The sequence below is a fragment of the Pseudopipra pipra genome, chromosome 2 (genome assembly GCF_036250125.1).
Source record: "Pseudopipra pipra isolate bDixPip1 chromosome 2, bDixPip1.hap1, whole genome shotgun sequence".
In the NCBI taxonomy this organism is placed as follows: Eukaryota; Metazoa; Chordata; class Aves; order Passeriformes; family Pipridae; genus Pseudopipra; species Pseudopipra pipra.
Window position 1 is genome coordinate 38,450,719 of NC_087550.1, and position 19,122 is coordinate 38,469,840.

The following is a 19,122-nucleotide window of genomic DNA, read 5'->3' on the forward strand; positions in this document are numbered from 1 at the left end:
CTGCCTCACCATTCTCTGCACCATGGGCTGCAGGGGAATCTCTGCTCTGGTGTCTGGAGCACCTACTCTCCCTCCTTTTGCACTGATCTTGGGGTCTGCAGGGCTGTTTCTGTCACATATTCTCACTCCTCTCTTCTCTAGCTGCAGCTGCTTCTGTGCATTAGCTTTTTTTTCCTTCTAAAATTTGTTATCCCAGAGGTGCTGCCACCGTCACTGAAGGGCTCAGCCTTGGCCAGCAGTGGGTCCATCTTGGAGTCTGCTGGCACTGACTATGTCAAACACAGGGGAAGCTTCTAGAAGCTTCTCACAGAAGCCACCCTTGTAGTCAACCTCCTGCTACCAACCCCTTGCCTAAGAGGTGGAGATGGTATTTGTTTCTGGGGCTCTCAGATCCTCAGGAAGTATGTAAACCACACTGAATATTTTAAAAAGGAAGTCTCAATGACAACTTTGTGAAGCTAGACTTTGTTTTCTGCTGCTTTTTTTACAATTATCTGTGAATGAAACTGGATGTTTGTTCTTTAATTGTCTGGAATTCTTCTGATGTTAAAAGTTCGTTTTTATTTTTGTATCAGTGAGAAGGGGAAAAAAACCCCAAACCCAAACCAACTACTCACTTGGCTCCAAGCCAACTCTTTCCAGCATTTCCACTTGATAGCTAAATGAAAAAAATTATTGGCACTGAAAATTGTACCTGAGGCACTAGAGGAGTAGCTGCTTTTGAAAACATTATTCTCACTTTTCAGATACCAATTTGATCATGAATCACACAAAAATGTTTGAAAAGCACTGGGTTTTCAGACAGAGGCCTTAATTAAGCTTGTTGCATCTTGCTTCTGCTCCTTGTTTTGTTTTTATCCTACTTCCCTCTCCTTGCTTTGTCATTCTTCTTCATGGTCTTGTTTTAAAATTTTCCAAATGAAAAGACTTTCTGGTTCTATCTTGGATTCCTGCACTAGCTCAGTTTTGCTGCAACAAAAGCAGATTTGTGAATCTCATTTACTCCTTTTCTCTCTTCCCCTTTTTATGCAACCTTGTACAACAGAGAAATGCCTGTTAGGTCTTTTCTACTGAATATATTACTTCAATTATGAGGCTTAGGTAATTCTTACCTAGTCTGATATATTCATATTTGTGACCTTTTTATGTGTCTCCTCTTTTAGTTGAATAAAACAAAGCAATTTGTTTAAATATAACATTGCATAATATTACAGTAATGTTATTAATATTACTATATTTATAATACTTCATTAAACAGGGTGTTGGTTAATTTAAATTAACTGTACTCACATTTTATCATAGTGACTTTTTAGTGAACTAACTGTTCAGCTCACCTTTTCTATTTTTAATTTTATTATTTCATTGCCAAACTAAACACTAGTGTTTTGAAGGACAATTGTAATCATTGCTTATATCACAATATCATTGCATGTATTAATACCAGTATTTAAACATTTACATTTTTCAAAGGCTACATCTACATTATTAAGTAATGAAGCACAATAGGAGGAGGTCAAGTTATTAAAGCAATTGGTATTGAGAGAACCATAACTAGATTGTATGTGGTTTAGGAGATTTACTTCAAATTAGGGCTAGTTTTGTCTTCTAGACTGAAACATGACCTCAGTGCTTGAGGTTCAAAGACGTTTGAAGAGAAGCTTTACAACAAATCTTGCTCTCTGGCTTGGGGGAGGCTCACTGGGTAAAATGAGAGCGCATCAGTGCTGGTTGCACATCCCTGTAAGATGCGTAAGACACAGTCTAGTGCTCAAAAATACCAAGGAAGATTGAAATTAATGATATCTACTAACACATATCCATAGAGACAGCTTCTGGCTTGCTGGTACCCACATTTGTGTCAAAGTGTCTGAAGATCATGGGGGTTTGGTAGGAAAATTTTCTGCTCTGATTTTGGCTCTGGTCTACACTGGCGAACCACAAAGCCGTGTGCTTCAATGGAAGATTGAAGAGTGTTCTGGACAAGATCCTCCATTCACAGTGTGCACAGCACATTTGTTCCTGCCTGTGCCTTGATCTGGAAATGTCAACTTCACATAGTTTTAATCCAACCCTGCTCACAGTCACAAGTGGAACTATAGTGAGGCAGAATATTTAACATTACATTTGCTGCATGTGCAGTAATGTGAGTTTGTCTGACCAGAAGCTGTTCATTCAAACAAGACAGGCACCAGCTTTCAACTGACTTTTTTATCTCTGTTCATATTTCAGAATTTTATCCTTCCAAGCAGAAAGATCATACTCCTGAACATGAAACACTAGGTAACCAAATTACAGGCATTTAAACTTTATGCTGGGTGCAATTTATACAAAACAGAACTTATATCACTCTCATACAGGATTTAGATTCTTACTTGGCAAAAACTTGCATTGAAACCATGGGGACTATTTATGAAGAAGAGACTTCAAAGTCATTCTTAGTGTCATTTTGGTACCAGATAGCATCCTGCTACTCTTTGAAGCTGATCATATTTTCTTAAGATGAAAAACTCCACAAGGTTTCCCTGGTTGAGAGAATGTCTGGATTGATAGCTGTAGCTGAAAACACAACCATGTGTTGCAGTCCCTTTTAAACTGCATTTGTAAGACAGTTGACAAATAACTTCAAAGACTTTTCTAGGCTTAAATATTTCTGAAGTGTGACAAAACAGAGTGAGTCAGAGTAGAAGAGGAAGCCAGTTAGGAAGCTCGGGGTGAAAACATTTACTGCTGTTAGAAATGGCAAATATTTAACCTTCATTAAGCAAAATATTTTTTTTATTTTGCAACAGCTTCATTACTAACAGACAGCATTTTATTTTTAATTCCTGACTATCAGCAACATGAGAACTTACTGTGGTTTCCACAGAGCAGTTAAAGCACAGTTCTTCAAGTTGTGTACACAGTGCCAAGGAGTCTGTGTGGTCCTCAGTACATGGGGCTATCTCCTGGACTGGTTTATCTCCAAAGCAGACAAAACCAGATGTGTTCCCTGGGGGAGGTCTTCAAGCTTCTGGCAATGCTACTCAACCTTCATCATGTTGTACTTCTCAGTGATGTCTGTGGAGTTTTTCCTGAGTCAGACCGAGAAAAAAACTGCTTGAAAAAACCCTACCAGCACAGAGTAACTGATGTGATTTTGCCACAGATGTGCTGTGTATTATGGCAGAAAAGAGGCAAACTGGAGCTGATGTGTGTTGCTGCCAGGCTGGTATTTATTCTCTAGAAGAGAAATGAGACATTAAAAAATCAACAGAAACTCCACACCTACACTCACATCTGGGGACACCTAACTTCTAATCTTGGTCCTGACAGTGAGGTCACTCTACAGCAACACATCACATCTGGCTTTTAAGCTTAGTACACCAAAATTTCGAGGAGGCTGCTAGACTTGTAGATGAAGGCACATCTATCAGTAGTGACTGTGATGAATAATTGAAATATATTTCTTCTGTTTCCCATATTGTGAGGGGTTTGACGACAGCAGCAACAAAAACAGTCAGATCTGTAATTTGTAAAAATTCTAAAATATGCCTTAAGTATAGGTTTTATCATACTCTCCATATAAATTCTATAAAGATTTTTGAACTAGTGAATTATGTACAACATGTAAATATAAATGTAAGCACGTATTTATTTTTCACAGAGGCAGGTGTAACATGAAAATTAACTTAAGGTGATAATATTACCCATAGAAATATTTTAGGCTACTGTCTTCTCATCTTGAATTGACATAATTCTTAATTATCATAATAAAACAAATAGGAATTATTTTAATACCAGGTGTTCATGCTATATATACAATCTCAACTAAGTATGGATTTCAGTAATAGCTTTCAGCTTTCTTTCATATAGAGCTTTAGCTGATGTTGTGTTGAGGAATACAGAAAGCCTTGTTTTGATCTCAGGCTAAATAATTCAGCAGATTTGTTTCTGTATGACAATAGTCTTAATATGGATGCCACTGCAGTGCAGCTGAACGTCATACTGAAGTTTCACTGTGAGACTGCAAAAAACCAAAAGTATCTAGGCAACTCTTGCTATGAATCCTCACAAGGAAAACATATTTTTTTTCTTTCAAATTTGTCACCACTCGGCCTATAAAGATTTCCATATTGAGTTGTCCTGAAACATTTCTTAAATGCTAAATTAATGCCAACATTTTTATTGACTTACCATATGCAGGATCAGGCTTTGCATCATCAGTGTAACTGGTTAGGCTTTGGGTGTGGAATGGCTTAGCAGCAAATCTTCAAGGAATGGAAATGAAAACATGACTAGACAAAGACTCCTCCAAAATCACATATCAGTGCTGAAAGTTCCTGAAAGAAAATAAGAACTGTCATTGTAGCTGATATGATCAAATTTATTGAGTGAATCAGAACTCCACAGAAGTCAATTGAGATCTCCTGCTCGCTTTAATGAGCCCCAAATTTCTCGTATAATCTGCAAAAATGTCTAAATACACAAAATTACTAACAGAAGAGGTTTTGGACCACTTTGAATCTTTAATTAAGGCTGACTAGGGATTGTGTTCCTTTTAGGTAACGTTCATTGTATTGGATGTGCTCTAGATTGAATCTAGGTACAGCTCAAGGCCTCAGAGGATTTTACTCTCCCTTAGCATTGTATTTCTGTATTTGTTTGCATTTTTCTACTGTGGTAAAGTAACTTTCCCATATTCCCATTTTGTGACTAAAATCAGTGTTATTTGTCAAGACAGATGCTACATTTATGGCCCAAAGAGACTTTCAGCTAATATTAACTATCTCACTATTTGGTTTGATGTCTTGGTTTGTAACACTTCAATTCAGAGAGGCCTTAATAAACTTGGAGTGAGCCAACAGAAACCTTGAGAAGTTTGGCAAGCAGAAAGAACAAGTTCTGCATGCAGAGCAGAACACTCCCATCACTGTACATGCAGGGAACTGGCCGGCTGATAAAGAATTATGCTGGAAATGACCCAGGGCCTACATGAACATCAAGCTGAATGTGAGCTGTGGAGACCTACACTGGAACAGGGGAAGACTGTGAGGAGTCCTTCCCCTGAGGAGGAAGGAGCAGCAGAGAAAACATGTGGTGAACTGACTGCAGCACCTGTTCCCCATCTCCCTGTGCTGCTGTCGAGGAGGAGGTAGAGAAATCGTGAGTGAAGCTAAGCCCAGGAAGAAGGGAGAGGTGTGGAGGAAGGTGCTTTTCAGTTTTGTTTAATCTCTCATTATCCTACTCTGATTTGACTGGCAATAAATTAATTTCTCCATGTCGGGTCTGTTTTGCCCATGACAGTAACTGGTGAGTGATCTCTCCCTGTCCATACCTCGTCCCACGAACCTTTAGTTATATTTTCTCTCCCCAGTCCAGCTGACGAGTGCAGTGATATAGTGCCTGTGATAAGCACCCGGCATCCAGCCACGGTCAATCCAGCACAGGTCCCAAGGTTCGGATGCTCTGAGCCCCCTGTGAGCGTCCCCACGACCCTTCCTGTGCGTGCTGGGGTCCCGGCTCTGCCCGGGGAGACCCCTCCCGACTGCGGGGACACAAATTCCCTCTGCAGCGCCGAGCTGGCCGATGAGCACCCGAGCAGCCCGGGGAGCCGGGGCCGCTGTCACTGCTCTGCAGCCGCTCTGCTGCCGTGGCGGAGCAGCCGCACGGGGGAGGCGGTGAGGCGGCGGAGCCCCGCCGTGAGCCCGAGCTCCGCTCTCCCCGTGGGCGTTGCGGCCGCGGCCGAGCGCGGGCGGGGCGAGGCGGCACCAGGACCGGGAGGCGCGGTGGGGAGGACAGGCCGGCATGGCCGGGAGGGGCGGCGGCCGCAGCACCTCCCCGCCGCCGGGGCCGGGGGTGGGGGCTGAGCGGCGGCGGCGGCAGCTGCCCCAGCCCCGCGATGCGCTGCCCGGCCCCGGCGCCGGCGCTGCCCTGCGAGGGGCAGAGCGGCGGCAGCGGGCGGCGGAGATGGAGGCGACCCCGCGGCGCTGCCCCGGCGGCTGCCGGCGGCGCTGGCGGCGGCGCTGGCGGCGCTGGGCGCTGGCGGCCGGGCTGCTGGGCGCCGCCGCCGCGCTCGCCCTGTTCGCCGCGCTGCGGGAGCCGGCGCGGGCGGGCGGCGAGGCGGTGACCGTGCTGCTGTGGTGGGAGCCCTTTGGCCGCCCGCGGCGCTTGGCCGACTGCCGGCGGCACTACAACATCAGCGGCTGCCGGCTCAGCGCCGACCGCAGCCGGTTCGCCGAGGCGCAGGCGGTACTCTTCCACCACCGCGACCTGGCGCGGCACGGCCCCGGGGGGCTGCCCCGAGGGTCCCCGCCGCGGCCCCCGCGCCAGCGCTGGGTCTGGATGAACTTCGAGTCGCCCTCGCACTCGCCCGGCCTGCGGGGGCTGTCTGGGCTCTTCAACTGGACCATGTCCTACCGCCGCGACTCCGACGTGTTCGTGCCCTACGGGTACCTCTACGCCCCGCCGGCGCCCCGGCCCTTCGTGCTGCCCCGCAAGACGCGGCTGGTGGCCTGGGTGATCAGCAACTGGAACGAGGAGCACGCCCGGGTGCGCTACTACCGCCAGCTGAAGGAGCACCTGCCCATCGACGTGTACGGGGCGCGGGGGCTGGCGCTGGCCGAGGGCGGCGTGGTGGAGACCGTCTCAGCCTACAAGTTCTACCTGGCCTTCGAGAACTCCCAGCACACCGACTACATCACCGAGAAGCTCTGGAGAAACGCCTTCTCCGCCAGCGCCGTGCCCGTCGTCCTCGGACCCCGCAGGGCCAACTACGAGCGTTTCATCCCCCCCGACTCCTTCATCCACGTCGACGACTTCCCCAGCCCCCGGCTGCTGGCCACCTATCTGAAATTCCTCGATAAAAACAAACCGAACTACAGGCGGTACTTTGCCTGGAGGAAGAAGTACGAAGTCCACGTCACCTCGTTCTGGGACGAGCATTTCTGCAAGGTCTGCGAGGCCGTTAGAGCAGCTGGGAATCAAATCAAGATTGTGCAAAATCTGGCCACCTGGTTTGAAAGCTGATGTTCCTGGCTGGCGAGGCTTGCTGGGAAACAGCCTGGGCCAGCATCAAGATACAGGGAAGAATGGGCCTAACAGAAATCATTAGCCAAGGTAGTACACAGATGCCTGTCATCAGTGAGAGAAATATACAGGTACAGGAAAACAAGTTGTGAAAAGCCTACAAAAGTAAGATTTTTATTAAAGGGAAAATTATGAAAGGACAGGAGAGTGTTGTGCCAGATGATTTTTAAAGAGCCAAGTTAAATTCTGAAAAGTCCCACAGACCTGAAACTTTTTAAAGTTATGCACAGCTCGACATGAATATCTGATGCCAAGTTCTTCAGCTGTACAGCTGAAACTAATTTTGTCGGCTATGACAACTTCCTGGACTGTGAAACTTTCCTCTGCTTGCAGGGGATACATGATCAGTGCTGGCTTTCTGTAGTCCTAAGACAAAAGTGAATGTTTTTAACTGATTTTTATGTGTGTGAAAGCTATTTGCAGACAATTCTGACCCACAGGTTTTGAATGTAAGAATGTAATGATACAACAGCACCTTTTAGCAATGTTTAAAGTTGCAGCAGTCAGCTAATAATGCTTCGAACCAAATAATTGTTCCATTTAGGAAAAAGTGTATGGGAGGAGACTGAAGCTGAGTGGACAAACAGCTCAGATGATGTAAAGTATTTCTTCCACTGCCTACTGAAACCATGGGCACATTTATCCTGTATGAAAATAGAGTAGAACTTCAAGTACAGGAAAAGAGGGACTGTAGGAAAAAAAGTCGGTACAGTTCCACCTCCCCTTTATTCAGGAATTAGAAAATGTTTACAGGAATTTCCATGTTTTTCTCTGCAAACTTATTGCCATGCAGAAAATGCAGGGAAAGGCTGAGAATGGCAGGGTTTTTATTACTATATTGAATATATATACAGAAAGGCTAACTTATTTCTCTAGTATCAATAGACAGTGCTGTTGTGTAGCAACTGTTTAGGTTTATGGCATGCATTTTTAAAAATGCTGGGTGACGGACTACTCAGAATGCTGCTTTGCTGTTTGTAAAATAATAATTACCAAAAACCCTTCCAGAACTCTCAAATCTCTCCCTTTCAAAGAAAATTACTGTAGAGTGTAAGATCTAGACTGTTGGTAAAATACAGATTGTGTGAAGAAAGAATATCAAATAGGAAGCATTCACAATTTTTTTTCCCTTTGGTTTTGAGGGTTTTTTTCTAGCTCAAATTTTTAATGGATAAATAGGTTCTTAAGATAGAACTTCGTCTCTCCGTGCCTGTTGGGAACATTTATAGTAGTTATTCACTTTTAGACTGATGTTTTGCTGGAGTCATCTTAGTAGTTGGTTTGTGGTTATTTTTTGGTTACATGTAATGTCGGTGAAATCCAGCAAGAAACTTCAGTTACAATTACTCATCCTTGGGAAACTGAGCCCCCCCATGCCCTTTGCAACTATAAAGTTTGGTAGGAAAAAAATGGTCACCCACAAGGGTCCTGCCCAAACAATTAAGGTATTCATGGAGTTCCTCAGAGATTTCATTCAGAATAAAATCATGGGCACAAAACACATGGGGAAAGAAGAAAGTCAGTTGCAAATAAGAGATTGGCATAAGAACAGGTGAATTTACTGGCATTTGTGAGTCATATTAAGCTTAGAAAAGGATTAGATTTGACTTAAGCAGTATGGGATGTTAGGTGAGTGCTTTTAAGATTTATGAGTCTCCTGTAATTTATTTTAAATTAGATGTTTCCCATGATTAGGTAAGCATGGAGCCAAGGATTACTGGAAAAAGAACTAATAATAATAATAATAATGAAGTTCATTAATAATTTGCATAAGTTTACCAGATCAGATCTTGCAGGCTTCTGTGTTTATTCCCTTCTGCTTTTGTGCAAGGAAGGATGGCTGAAAGTACTCCATGAAGCTTTCTGTTGTTAATGCCAGAGTTATTGTAGAATATTTACTGGGAGAGGAAAGAAGACGGTCTACACAATGTGGGATGTAGTAGGGATGGTACCTAATGCTGCACTTTTACTTCAACAGGTCTAAAGTGATTGTTTAAAGTAAAAGCATGTTCTTCACGGTACGCTCATCTGTTTCTCTACCAGTGGTTGCTACTCCCATAACATTGTTTTTAATATTTTAAAAAATCTGACATAAGTATAGCATTAACAGTAATAGCTAAGTGTTGGGATGACAGCATCTCTCTCCCTTTGAATTTATAATTTCTTTTTTCTGTTAACTTTTTAATCACAGTTCATATAAATGTAGACAAGAGCCCAATCTCAAAAGTGGTGAACTAATATTTAAGATTGCACTCCTTTTTATCAATCTGCTGAAAACAGTGCATTTTTTTCAGTCCTCATTTTTTTAGCATTTTCTGAAAGTTTCCGGGTACACAGTTCTTTCGTGTAATCATTAATAACGCCACAAGCAGAAGATCAGGCTACAGGGGAATGGAAATTTCCAGAGATTGCAAATGTTAATTATATTTCTCAGTCTCTCTAAGAAAAACAGTTGAAATCTTTGAGGAATTAGAATTTCGTAAAATTCAGAAAAGAGCTATGTAACAGTTAAAGCATCATGTTTGAATAAAGTGATCACAATTGCACAGTATTTGTAAGTTATACACTGAGTATTTTCAAGACTTGTATAGTGAAAACTGTAGTTTTTTAGTAATTATTGCAGAGCACTTGCACTGGGAGAAGAGAAGCCTTTTCTAGTTTCATCATTCTCACATTAGTGATGAACATTTTCCCCTTTACATTTGGAAGGAAACTCAGCCCAGGCCTACAGCTGATGAAGTCAGTATTACAACATCTCTATAAATCTCAGATTTTTGGCTCATCCACTGCACTGGCTAATAGTCTACTGTTACAGGCTAGGGACTGCCTTTGTAGTTCACTTTGTCAAGCTCCAGTTGAATGATAAAGTTTGCCTGAGCAAATTGGACCATAGATCAGATACCAGACTCCACAGGACATTGCAGATGATGTATACAATCCATCTGTAAAAATTAAGCAAAGTTATTTTCTCTTTTAAGTAGAAAAGTCTTTTTGAATACATTTTGAAAGAGTGTTTTATTCCATGCCTTAAAATATTGGGGTGAAGGGAGAGAAAGGAAGATTGTTATCTTCTGGATTTTATAAGGGAAAGAAATAACATTACTTTTTGATAATAATGTAAATGGAATAGAGAATTATGTGATCCTTCAAGCTGCATATTGTGTCTCAGGGAATTTTATACTGTAAGGTGTCTTGATCTTCATAGAATGAAGTTACTTTGTATTTGTATTAATTTTAATTATATAGATTTACATTCAATAAAATTAATGAAAGGAAGTAGTGCAAAATGACCCTATTTTTTATTTGTCTTCTGTGTTACAAAAGCTGTGGAAAACTGCTTTTTAAAGAGAATGAATGTATTTTCATGTTTGTTTAATCAATAAAAGTGGCTGATTGTTCTCAAAGTAGTCAGACCATTTGAGGTTAGTCATGAAACCTGGTTGTGCCAGGAGAAAAATATTTTCGTAGGAGAGTCTGTGCTAAGTTATTTTCCATATGAAAAGGAGCATTTATTGAAGTTGGGTGTCTGTTGGAAAAACATAATTTTAAACAAAATCAAAAAACAAACTGTCCTGTGACCTACAGAGAATTTGAATGTGGCTAGATTCTTTTTTTCCTCCTTAAATTTCACAATGAGACTATGTTTATTTTGGTACTCAGCATGTAGTGCTACATCTGCCCTTTTAGCTGCCACTTTTTTCGTGATCGTTCATCATTGTCTTCAACTGAGCAACAAAAGACCGAGGACCCTAAGCCTTTGTCAATACTTTGTGATACAAATTGTGATACAGTTGATGTTCACCTCTCGCTTCATGTGTCTTCTGTATTGCTTGGTGCACAGTATTGAGAAATTTCAACATTTCTGAAACTTCCTGCCCAGCCTTGATGAGGTCAGTGCTACAGTCCTCACTTTTTTCCCTTAAGGGATTGATGTTGCATCATCATCCCAATTAACTTTTGTAAGCAGAGCTTAAACTGACTGCTTGCTTACTCCTGCCTGAGATGGGAGATTTTTTTTGCTCATTTTCCAGATGTGACCGAACACTGGGTTAGGCAAACTGGTGTAAATATTTTTCTGCCAAACACTGGGTACCATTAGTTCAAGATTGTTTGGTGACTCTTAGGTGAGTTATGCCTGATTAAACTCGCTCACACAGCTCTCTATCCAACAGTCATATAAAATTGTGTTTGTTTTAAGAGTGTAAATAGCCCTTTGTAGGGAGCATAGAGCTGACTCATTCTAAAATCTGTTGACTAGAACACAATGACTTAATGTGGATTTAAGTGGTATTTAACTAAAGATAAATCAGGATCCAAGTATAACAGCCTGTTTCTAATCAGTAAAAAAAAAAAAAAAATTATTCAAGTAACTCAGGTGTCACTTGCAACCAGCTCAGTTTATGTAACTAACTTGGTCTAAAAATTTGTATAATTCTATATTTTCTTTTGTATGGTCATTTTAAAAATGAAACCTGAGGCCAGAGTATCTATATCTTCTCTATATTCTGCAGATGTTTTTTGCTTTGTGATCTTGAGCTAAATTACTTAAGGCTAAATTTCACACAGTGGCAGCTGTTCCTGAGAGTCTCATCCCAAAAAGTATCTGAGAGGAACAAGTCAAAGCCTGTTTTTCAGGAGCACTTTGAGAGCTGCAGGGATTTCGAACTGCCAGCAGTAAAGTGCTCAGTGTGTTCAAAAAGCATCCTGGAGCTATGAGCCCATTTTAATAGAAAATTTTTCTCTTAAGGAGTACATACTTTTCTGAAATCCTTCAGTGATTTTAGGTCCTTGCATGGGTTTAATTTTTGCAACAGAGTTAAAACTGGACTTTATTTCAGTAATGCTCAATATTTTAATAATATTCTTTTAATAACTGTGAAAAGATGGTCCCGAATTTGTAATTTGAAGTTTTCTCTATTTATTAAACCATCTTTTGAAGTTAATCAGCCCACAGATTGGCTGTATGCATCATGGAAGAAAATTCTGCATTTGCAGCCTTGAATTTGCCACTGATGTAAAAGATGCTGTAGGTATTTCGGATTATGAGAAGCTCAGTCCAGGAAGACACAGAGCACTAGCAATGCCCAAGCTGTGGCATGCCATGGCTTTGAGATCCTGATCACATGAGTGCCCATGACTGGAAATTGGCCGTCTTGGTTTTGAGCAGAAGGCAGAAAGATGATTGCAAATAGAAAGCATAGATTATCGGATTGTGAATATATTTTGGTGCATTCATAATGCTGCCAAATTACTTTGTGCAGTATTAAAGATGATTGATTTATTTGAAGCAAGCACTAAAGGACTACATGAAATACAGCAAAATAATTATCCTAAAGGCAAATTTGGATTTTAAATGGAAAAATGATACGAAAATTGCATTTAAAAAAAAGAAGAAAAAAGGCATGCAATTGCAGGAAAGCATGGATACACACTTTAAATTGTTAACTGGGAGCAAACAAATTTCCTTGGAAATGCTGACTCTAGCCTCAATTCAAACCAGAGAATATAGGTTCGGAGTCATGCTTGTGCTCATGCTTACATCTGTTTCAGGAATGGCCCCCTGAGATTGTGGCAGAGCTCTGAACGTTTTTATTTCCCTTCCAGTCCCAAACCTACATTTTACTTGGCTTATTGCTAGTTTCCTTTTCATTAACATGTTGCTCCTTAAACATGCACAAACCTGTGGCTTTGATGGCTTCTCCCTTTGGAGAAGCAGAGCTAAGAAGAAATAATATATGGATGTTTGCTGAGAATTTTGGTTGTATTTTGCAAAAGTCCTGGGGTAAATACAAGTAAACAATAGAGGCTGAATACAAAACAGAGAAGCACGTTTTATGGCAGTATCTTGTTGGACACCCCAGCCTGGAGTGAAACATCTCATTAGATTTTAAGGCTGAGACTTTATGCTGTGAGTTTTCTATTTAGTGATGAAGATTATTATGTCAGGTATTCCCAAATAGTCCCACTGCTCTATTATCTCAGAATCACAGAATCACAGAGATGGACTATGAACACAGCGATTTCATTCAGTATGTCCGTGCTGTGAAAAAATGTGTTAGGTTAATTAGAGCAGAATTTGTCCTGAGTTCAGGCTCTGATAAAGCGTATTAACACAAATCATTAATGAAAAAAACCCAGTTCACCACCTTGTCTCTTACAGTATTTGTGGTGAGGAATATTTTCTGTGCTCTCTGTACAGTTTAGTAATTTCTGTTTCTACTAATGAAGCAGTTATTAAAGTCGGAGTAATCCACAGGAGCTGTTGATTTCTTTGTAAACAATTTTTTTATGGGACTACTGAAACAGAGGAGATGAAATCTACCTTCTTGCTCAGACTCAAGGAGTGAGGAAGACCCATGTTCTTATTGTAGCTCTGCTTCATGGTGGGTTGCAGATCACTGAGAAGCAATAATAGGATACCATGATCAACTGGTTTGTCAGAAGTGGTTTGAAGTCCAATGCACACCACAAAATTGTCTTCTTACCCTCTTAAGTTGCTGACAAATCCTGCCCAGCCCTTGAAGCAATGTTGTGCAAGGCTTTGGAGGTGTCATCTCAGTTTGCTCTCTACTGGATGGCAGCTGGGACAGGTGGGACAGAGTGATGGGAGGATTCTGGTTTGCACTTTTGTCCATGCAGTAAATAGGCAGATGCTGAAGGCATAGAATCATAAAATATCTTGAATTGGAAGGGATCCACAAGGATCATTAAAGTCCATCTCCTGGCCCTGCACAGGATACCCCAAGAATCACACCATGTTCCTGAGAGTGTGATCCTTATGCTTTCTGAACTCTGTCAGGATTGATTCTGTGACCACTTCCTGAGAAGCCTGTTCCAGTGCCCAATCACCCTCTGGGTGAAGAACCTTTCTCTAATATTCAGCCTAAACCTCCCTTAACACATTTTCAGGCCATTCCCTTGAGTCCTGTCACTGGTCACCACAGAGAAGAGTGCCTGCCCCTCCTCTTCCCCTCACAAGGAAGCTGTAGACTGCAATGAGGTCTCCCCTCAGTCTCCTCCAGGCTGAACAGACCAAGTGACCTCAGTCACTCCTCATGTGGCTTCCCCTCAAGGCTCTTCACCATCTTCGTTGCCCTCCTTTGGACACTCCCTAATAGCTTTATGTCTAATAGCTTTATATCTTGGGGCATCTTGGGACATCTTTGGTTGCTTCTAGACCACTGGCTTAGGTCATTCTGGAGCAGCCCTCAAGGCACCATCACTGTAGGTAGCATGAATGAGCGGCAGACCTGGGACTGACTCCATGCATGAGATGAAGAAGATGAACAAATGTCGCTGAAGTGTTGTTTTTTTTTTTTCCAAAGTTACTAAAGTACTTTGAACCCCATTGCCTAAAGCATTTGAGAAATGCAAGGAACTTCACAACAGAACACAAGAGGAGACCCTTTTGCTCACAGGCACAGACTTTTCCATAGTCTCAGCATGTTCCCATGGCTAAAAGCTGCAGAAACAAACTGTAAAGGCCCTATAAGCTTTTTCCCATGTGCAACAGCTGGAAGAGAGCAGGAGAGGGCAAGGACATCACAAAGGCTGTAAAAGAAATGTATTAGATGAAAAGTTGGCAGCAGCATGGGAGGCTGACTGGCAGCCTCAGTGACCTGACCAGGGCAGGGGCTGGGGGAGGGTTCCTTTTGGATATCACATCTGGGAGTAATTTTACCCTGAGCATAGAAGCAAAATATATGATCCACTCTGCCACTGGGTTGAGTGTCATCAATAAGACCATGAGGCATTGGGGAACAAGTCAAGGTGCATCTCCAGTGTTTCAGAAGAAAGATGAATCTCACTCTTTGTTTTGTAGGTGCATGAGGCACAGAAGCATAGGCCACTTTCCTCGCACTGGTTACTGACTTGTGACATATTGTGGGAAAGATCTTCTTCCCAACGTTGTCTCAAGGGGAGAAGTGACTTTAACCAACCTTTTTAAATATCCAGCAGTCTTAGAACTTGACAAGCTCTCAACATCTGTCCAACCTGTCCAGCTGGCTAAGCTGTGGACTCTTTAAACAGTGTCTGCTGGCTGTGGTACAGCTAGACATGCTATTTAGGCATTTGAATAAGCTTTTTACAAAGGCTTTCTTCCTTTTGCTCTAGTGATTGATGTGTCTCCCTGTGCACTTATCTATTACATTTCTGCTGTGGGCCAGATTCCATATCTTGCTCTAATTTCCCTCTTGGTGGACTGCTGGCCAGCTCAGCTGCTTGGGCAGGTTAATCTAGTCTGGTTGGCAGTGATACTCAACAAACAACAGGTGTGTATGTGTTTTTCTATTTTGGTGGCCTTTTGGGATTGTGGATAGTCAGGCTGAGGAGATACCAAGTTTTGGGAAGAGACAAAAAATGAGCTTTAACCAAAGCTAATCATACCCAAAGAACAGAAGAGCTTCTAGGAGGCAAGTATCCCTAAATGCCAAATTGAAGAAACTCTCTGTATTTGCTCTGTAATGTTCCCATGACAGGAGCAGAAATGGCGATACAGAAGTCTCTGTTTCTTTCTCTCTGAATACCTGCTTCTCTACACATTTAAGTTTGATCCTTGACTGCCTCAGACCACTCCCTCATCTCATTCTGCTTCCAGTAACTTGTTCACCTGCTTGATCCTGCTGAACCACAGGGGAATCTGGACTGTTTTAACCTGTCCTTGAGGCCATCTGCTTTCCTCTGGCAGATGCAAAGGGCTCAGAGGGGGCAGTGAGCTCTGTGTGGGAGTGCTGGTGGCTCTGATCTCATGTTCACATCTACCTAGAGGGTGCAGAGACAGACCTGACAGTACCATTCAGCTTCATGAGACACCTGCTCCTCCCAGGTCTCCCTATGACCCTGCTTCTTGTAGCCTGTCTAAATACTTGAGCAGTGTTACTTGTGAGTATGCTGGCTCTGCACGGAAAAGCTGTGAATGCAATAGCAGAGCATATCTTGGCCCCATATCCTTAATCAAACCCACAAGCCAAACTCACAAACTAGCACAGCTATGTCTAGGTACCCCCTTTATGAGGCACCACATACATCAGAAAGACTATATCATTTAGGCCATTTCCTGTTTTCTTGCTCATGAATAACCTCATTTATTTTGCAAATACTACTTTAAGAAGGCAGAGTGTTGTACTGTCCAAAGAGAAAATCGTTTGCTTTTTTTTTCCCCTGATGTTAACTGCTGGAGCATGGGCAGGCTGCCAGAAACTTCTGGCTGCTTGGGATATTGTTGAGCCACATGCTGCTTGTATTGTGCTATCAACATCCATGTATTCCATGGATTTCTCAAGTGATTTTGGAGTATATAAACTGTCATCAGCTCTTTGGGAAATTCCTGCTTGTTATCGGTCTAGACCACAATATATGCTACAAAGCCAGAAATTTGGGCAAGTCTTTAAAAAATAGATAAATTTTTCTACATCATGTCCATCTCTCTTGGTCTGGATTGGGATTTGTGTTTCAAATCATGCTGGAAGAGTACAATTACTGCACTGGTATACCATGCTCTGCTGCTTTTGCATATCTGGCATGGTCTAGCTTTAATTCTGCCACAAAAATAAGTGCAAATGAGCAAAGAAATAGAACAGATTTCATCAGTTCAGATGAAACTATCCCTTTATAACCATTATGTTAAAATTGAAAAATGAAAGGGATAATTTCAATTGGTTTATCTGAAGTTATATAAATAAAAGGTGGCTTTGAGTCTGGGAACCTGCTGTCTTACGTATGAGTGAGCCTACTGTCACTTCCACTTAGAAGTCTCAATATGACCTTTTCAGCTTCAAGATAGACTGGATGAGAGCCCATATTCTAAGGCAGGGCTGGTTTAACAGAATACAAGTGAGAGGTGGACAACAAATTTCATCATTACCCTGTAGTTGCCTGTTACTTGTCATCACTTTTTAGGCTGGATGCCAGGTATGTCTCTGGTGAGGTTATGAGGTTTTGTGTTTGCTAGCTTGCTTTTGCTGTTCTTCGTGTGAAACCAGAGATCCTAACCAGTGCTTATTTATTTGCAGTTTTAGTGTGTCATATTGATGCATATGTTGATTCCTCATGGCTTAACTACTGGCTTCAGTTTGAAGTTTGTTATGGAAGAGTAACGTGGATATAATTTTTACAAATCTGTGTTTGGTGCAAAATGCTTCAGCATCAAAGATGCCACAGGCAAAGCAGACTGCTATACCGTTAAGGCTTGGACCCAGAAGGGCTTGGACGTTTCACCTGATACTGAAATTAAACCTAGTTTGCACGTCTGTAGGAATCCGTATTTAGAATAGAAGTATCTGCTTCAAGTCCTGTCTCCATGCATTCCTACTGCATTCACCAGGGTACTCTCAGGAATACTGAAGTCCTCTCTTGGACTTGCAATCTAGATGAACCTGTGCACAAATAAATGCTGAAGGAATATGGCCTGGGTGAAAAAAAGGTGAGTAACAGAACAAAAAATATCTGTTTGGTTGTCCGAGCCTGAATCTGACCCAAGACATCATCACAAGGAAACACTGGCTTTGTTCTCACTGAGGGGTCTGACCATGTAGTACCTGTTTGGTTCATCTTGTTTCTCATGGTGTTTACAGCACATTAAAGCCTTCTGTATTGATCCTTCTGAAATGCTGCTGCATCAAAAGAAAAGTATCCATTTGTTTCCGTGGTATCTCACATGTCCGGTTTCACCGGAGCAGGATAAGAGACATCAGGGAGACAACCTACACAATTTAATTTCCAGGGTTGTCAATCATCTGATTTTACAGGTACTTCTCCATTCTGCTAACGGAAAAGATTTTCAATTGTATCTTGCGTGGTTTATATGATGAAAACTCGACATTAAAATTCAGCTAAAAGAACATCTGGGCTTTAATGAAAATGTCACAGAAATTTATCTTTGTTTCAGCTTCCACAAAATCAAGAGAGAGGTATCTCAAGGGTTCTAAATCCTGTGACCAGCCATGACATCTTTTCTGACCTTGACTCTTAGGACCATATTCTAGATATTCTATGACTCTATATTCCTTTTTGAAGAGAGTGTCCTGTCAGGGGTAGTCCAGGAGGCACAAGCAGATTTCATCCTTTTCTGAAATCTTACATATTCCTAATTCTTTGAAAGTCACTCATGTCTGACTTTCCTGGAGACAGCAGTGCTAGTTGCTAGGATGATACTTTCCCTGTACTTACCTCCTCCTTCAGTTGATGGCCCAGTGTGTGACTTGTGGTGGTGAGGATCTCCACTCAGCCTTACACTTCAGATCCATGTGCATACTTACAATGGTCCTTCAGACAAAACCGTGCTCAAAATAGGCAGATGTCACTCATGATCAGTTCTTATCTGGGCTCAGAGATGGTAGTAGTTAATGGTGGTGGGGTGCTGGTATGTTTGGGAGAGCCTGGTTCTTCACCCTGGGAACGCTATAGTGAAGTAAGACTGGACTTGCCCAGACCATTCCTTGTTCTTATTTTCCCCTCACTTTGATCATAGTAAGCTACTAAGAATACCTCCATTCATAAATAAACCTAATAGTTACCTTACTTCTTAGAGGGATTGTGAGATATTTTTCCCCATTAATAAAGTGCTTTGGGTTCTACTAAGAAAAAGGTACCATGGTGATGTGAAGGAGCTGGCTCTAGAGAATAAAGGAGTGCATGGCAGTCAATAAGATGAAAAGTCTGCTATATTAAAGCAGCCTGGATTTGTGTCCTCTGCTGGGATAAGTCACATGCTTCTTTGCTACGCTGAGGTTTGGTTGGAGTTGTCACTTCTGACCTGTCAGTGCAGTGCTACCATCCCCATTCCCTGCATTTTGTGTTTGAGAGGCAAGTTGTAACACAATGGAGATGGAAATGTCTCCATTGTGTCAGTGCTTCCCTGCAAGCTTAACCTGGTTAAGCTAAAAGTGTCTAATCACCCATGTCTCACCAAAGCCCAAGAGAAATCTCTCTAGGGACTTTCCTGGTGTATCACCCTATGTGTAAGTGCTGTCTTTGCCTACATGGCCATAGAAATTATCACAGGGAACGCAGCAACAAGACTGCTCCAACACCAATCAGTGACCACACTGACGTGAT

General features: G+C 42.1%; 1 protein-coding gene across 1 annotated transcript; it reads left to right on the forward strand.

Moving 5' to 3' along the window:
* Window positions 1-5,456: 5,456 nt before the first annotated feature.
* Window positions 5,457-10,472, forward strand: FUT4 (fucosyltransferase 4). The gene has a single exon (XM_064645100.1). It carries the CDS (start codon window positions 5,785-5,787, stop codon window positions 7,003-7,005), a length of 1,221 nt encoding a protein of 406 aa, XP_064501170.1. The 5' UTR covers window positions 5,457-5,784; the 3' UTR covers window positions 7,006-10,472.
* Window positions 10,473-19,122: the final 8,650 nt, after the last annotated feature.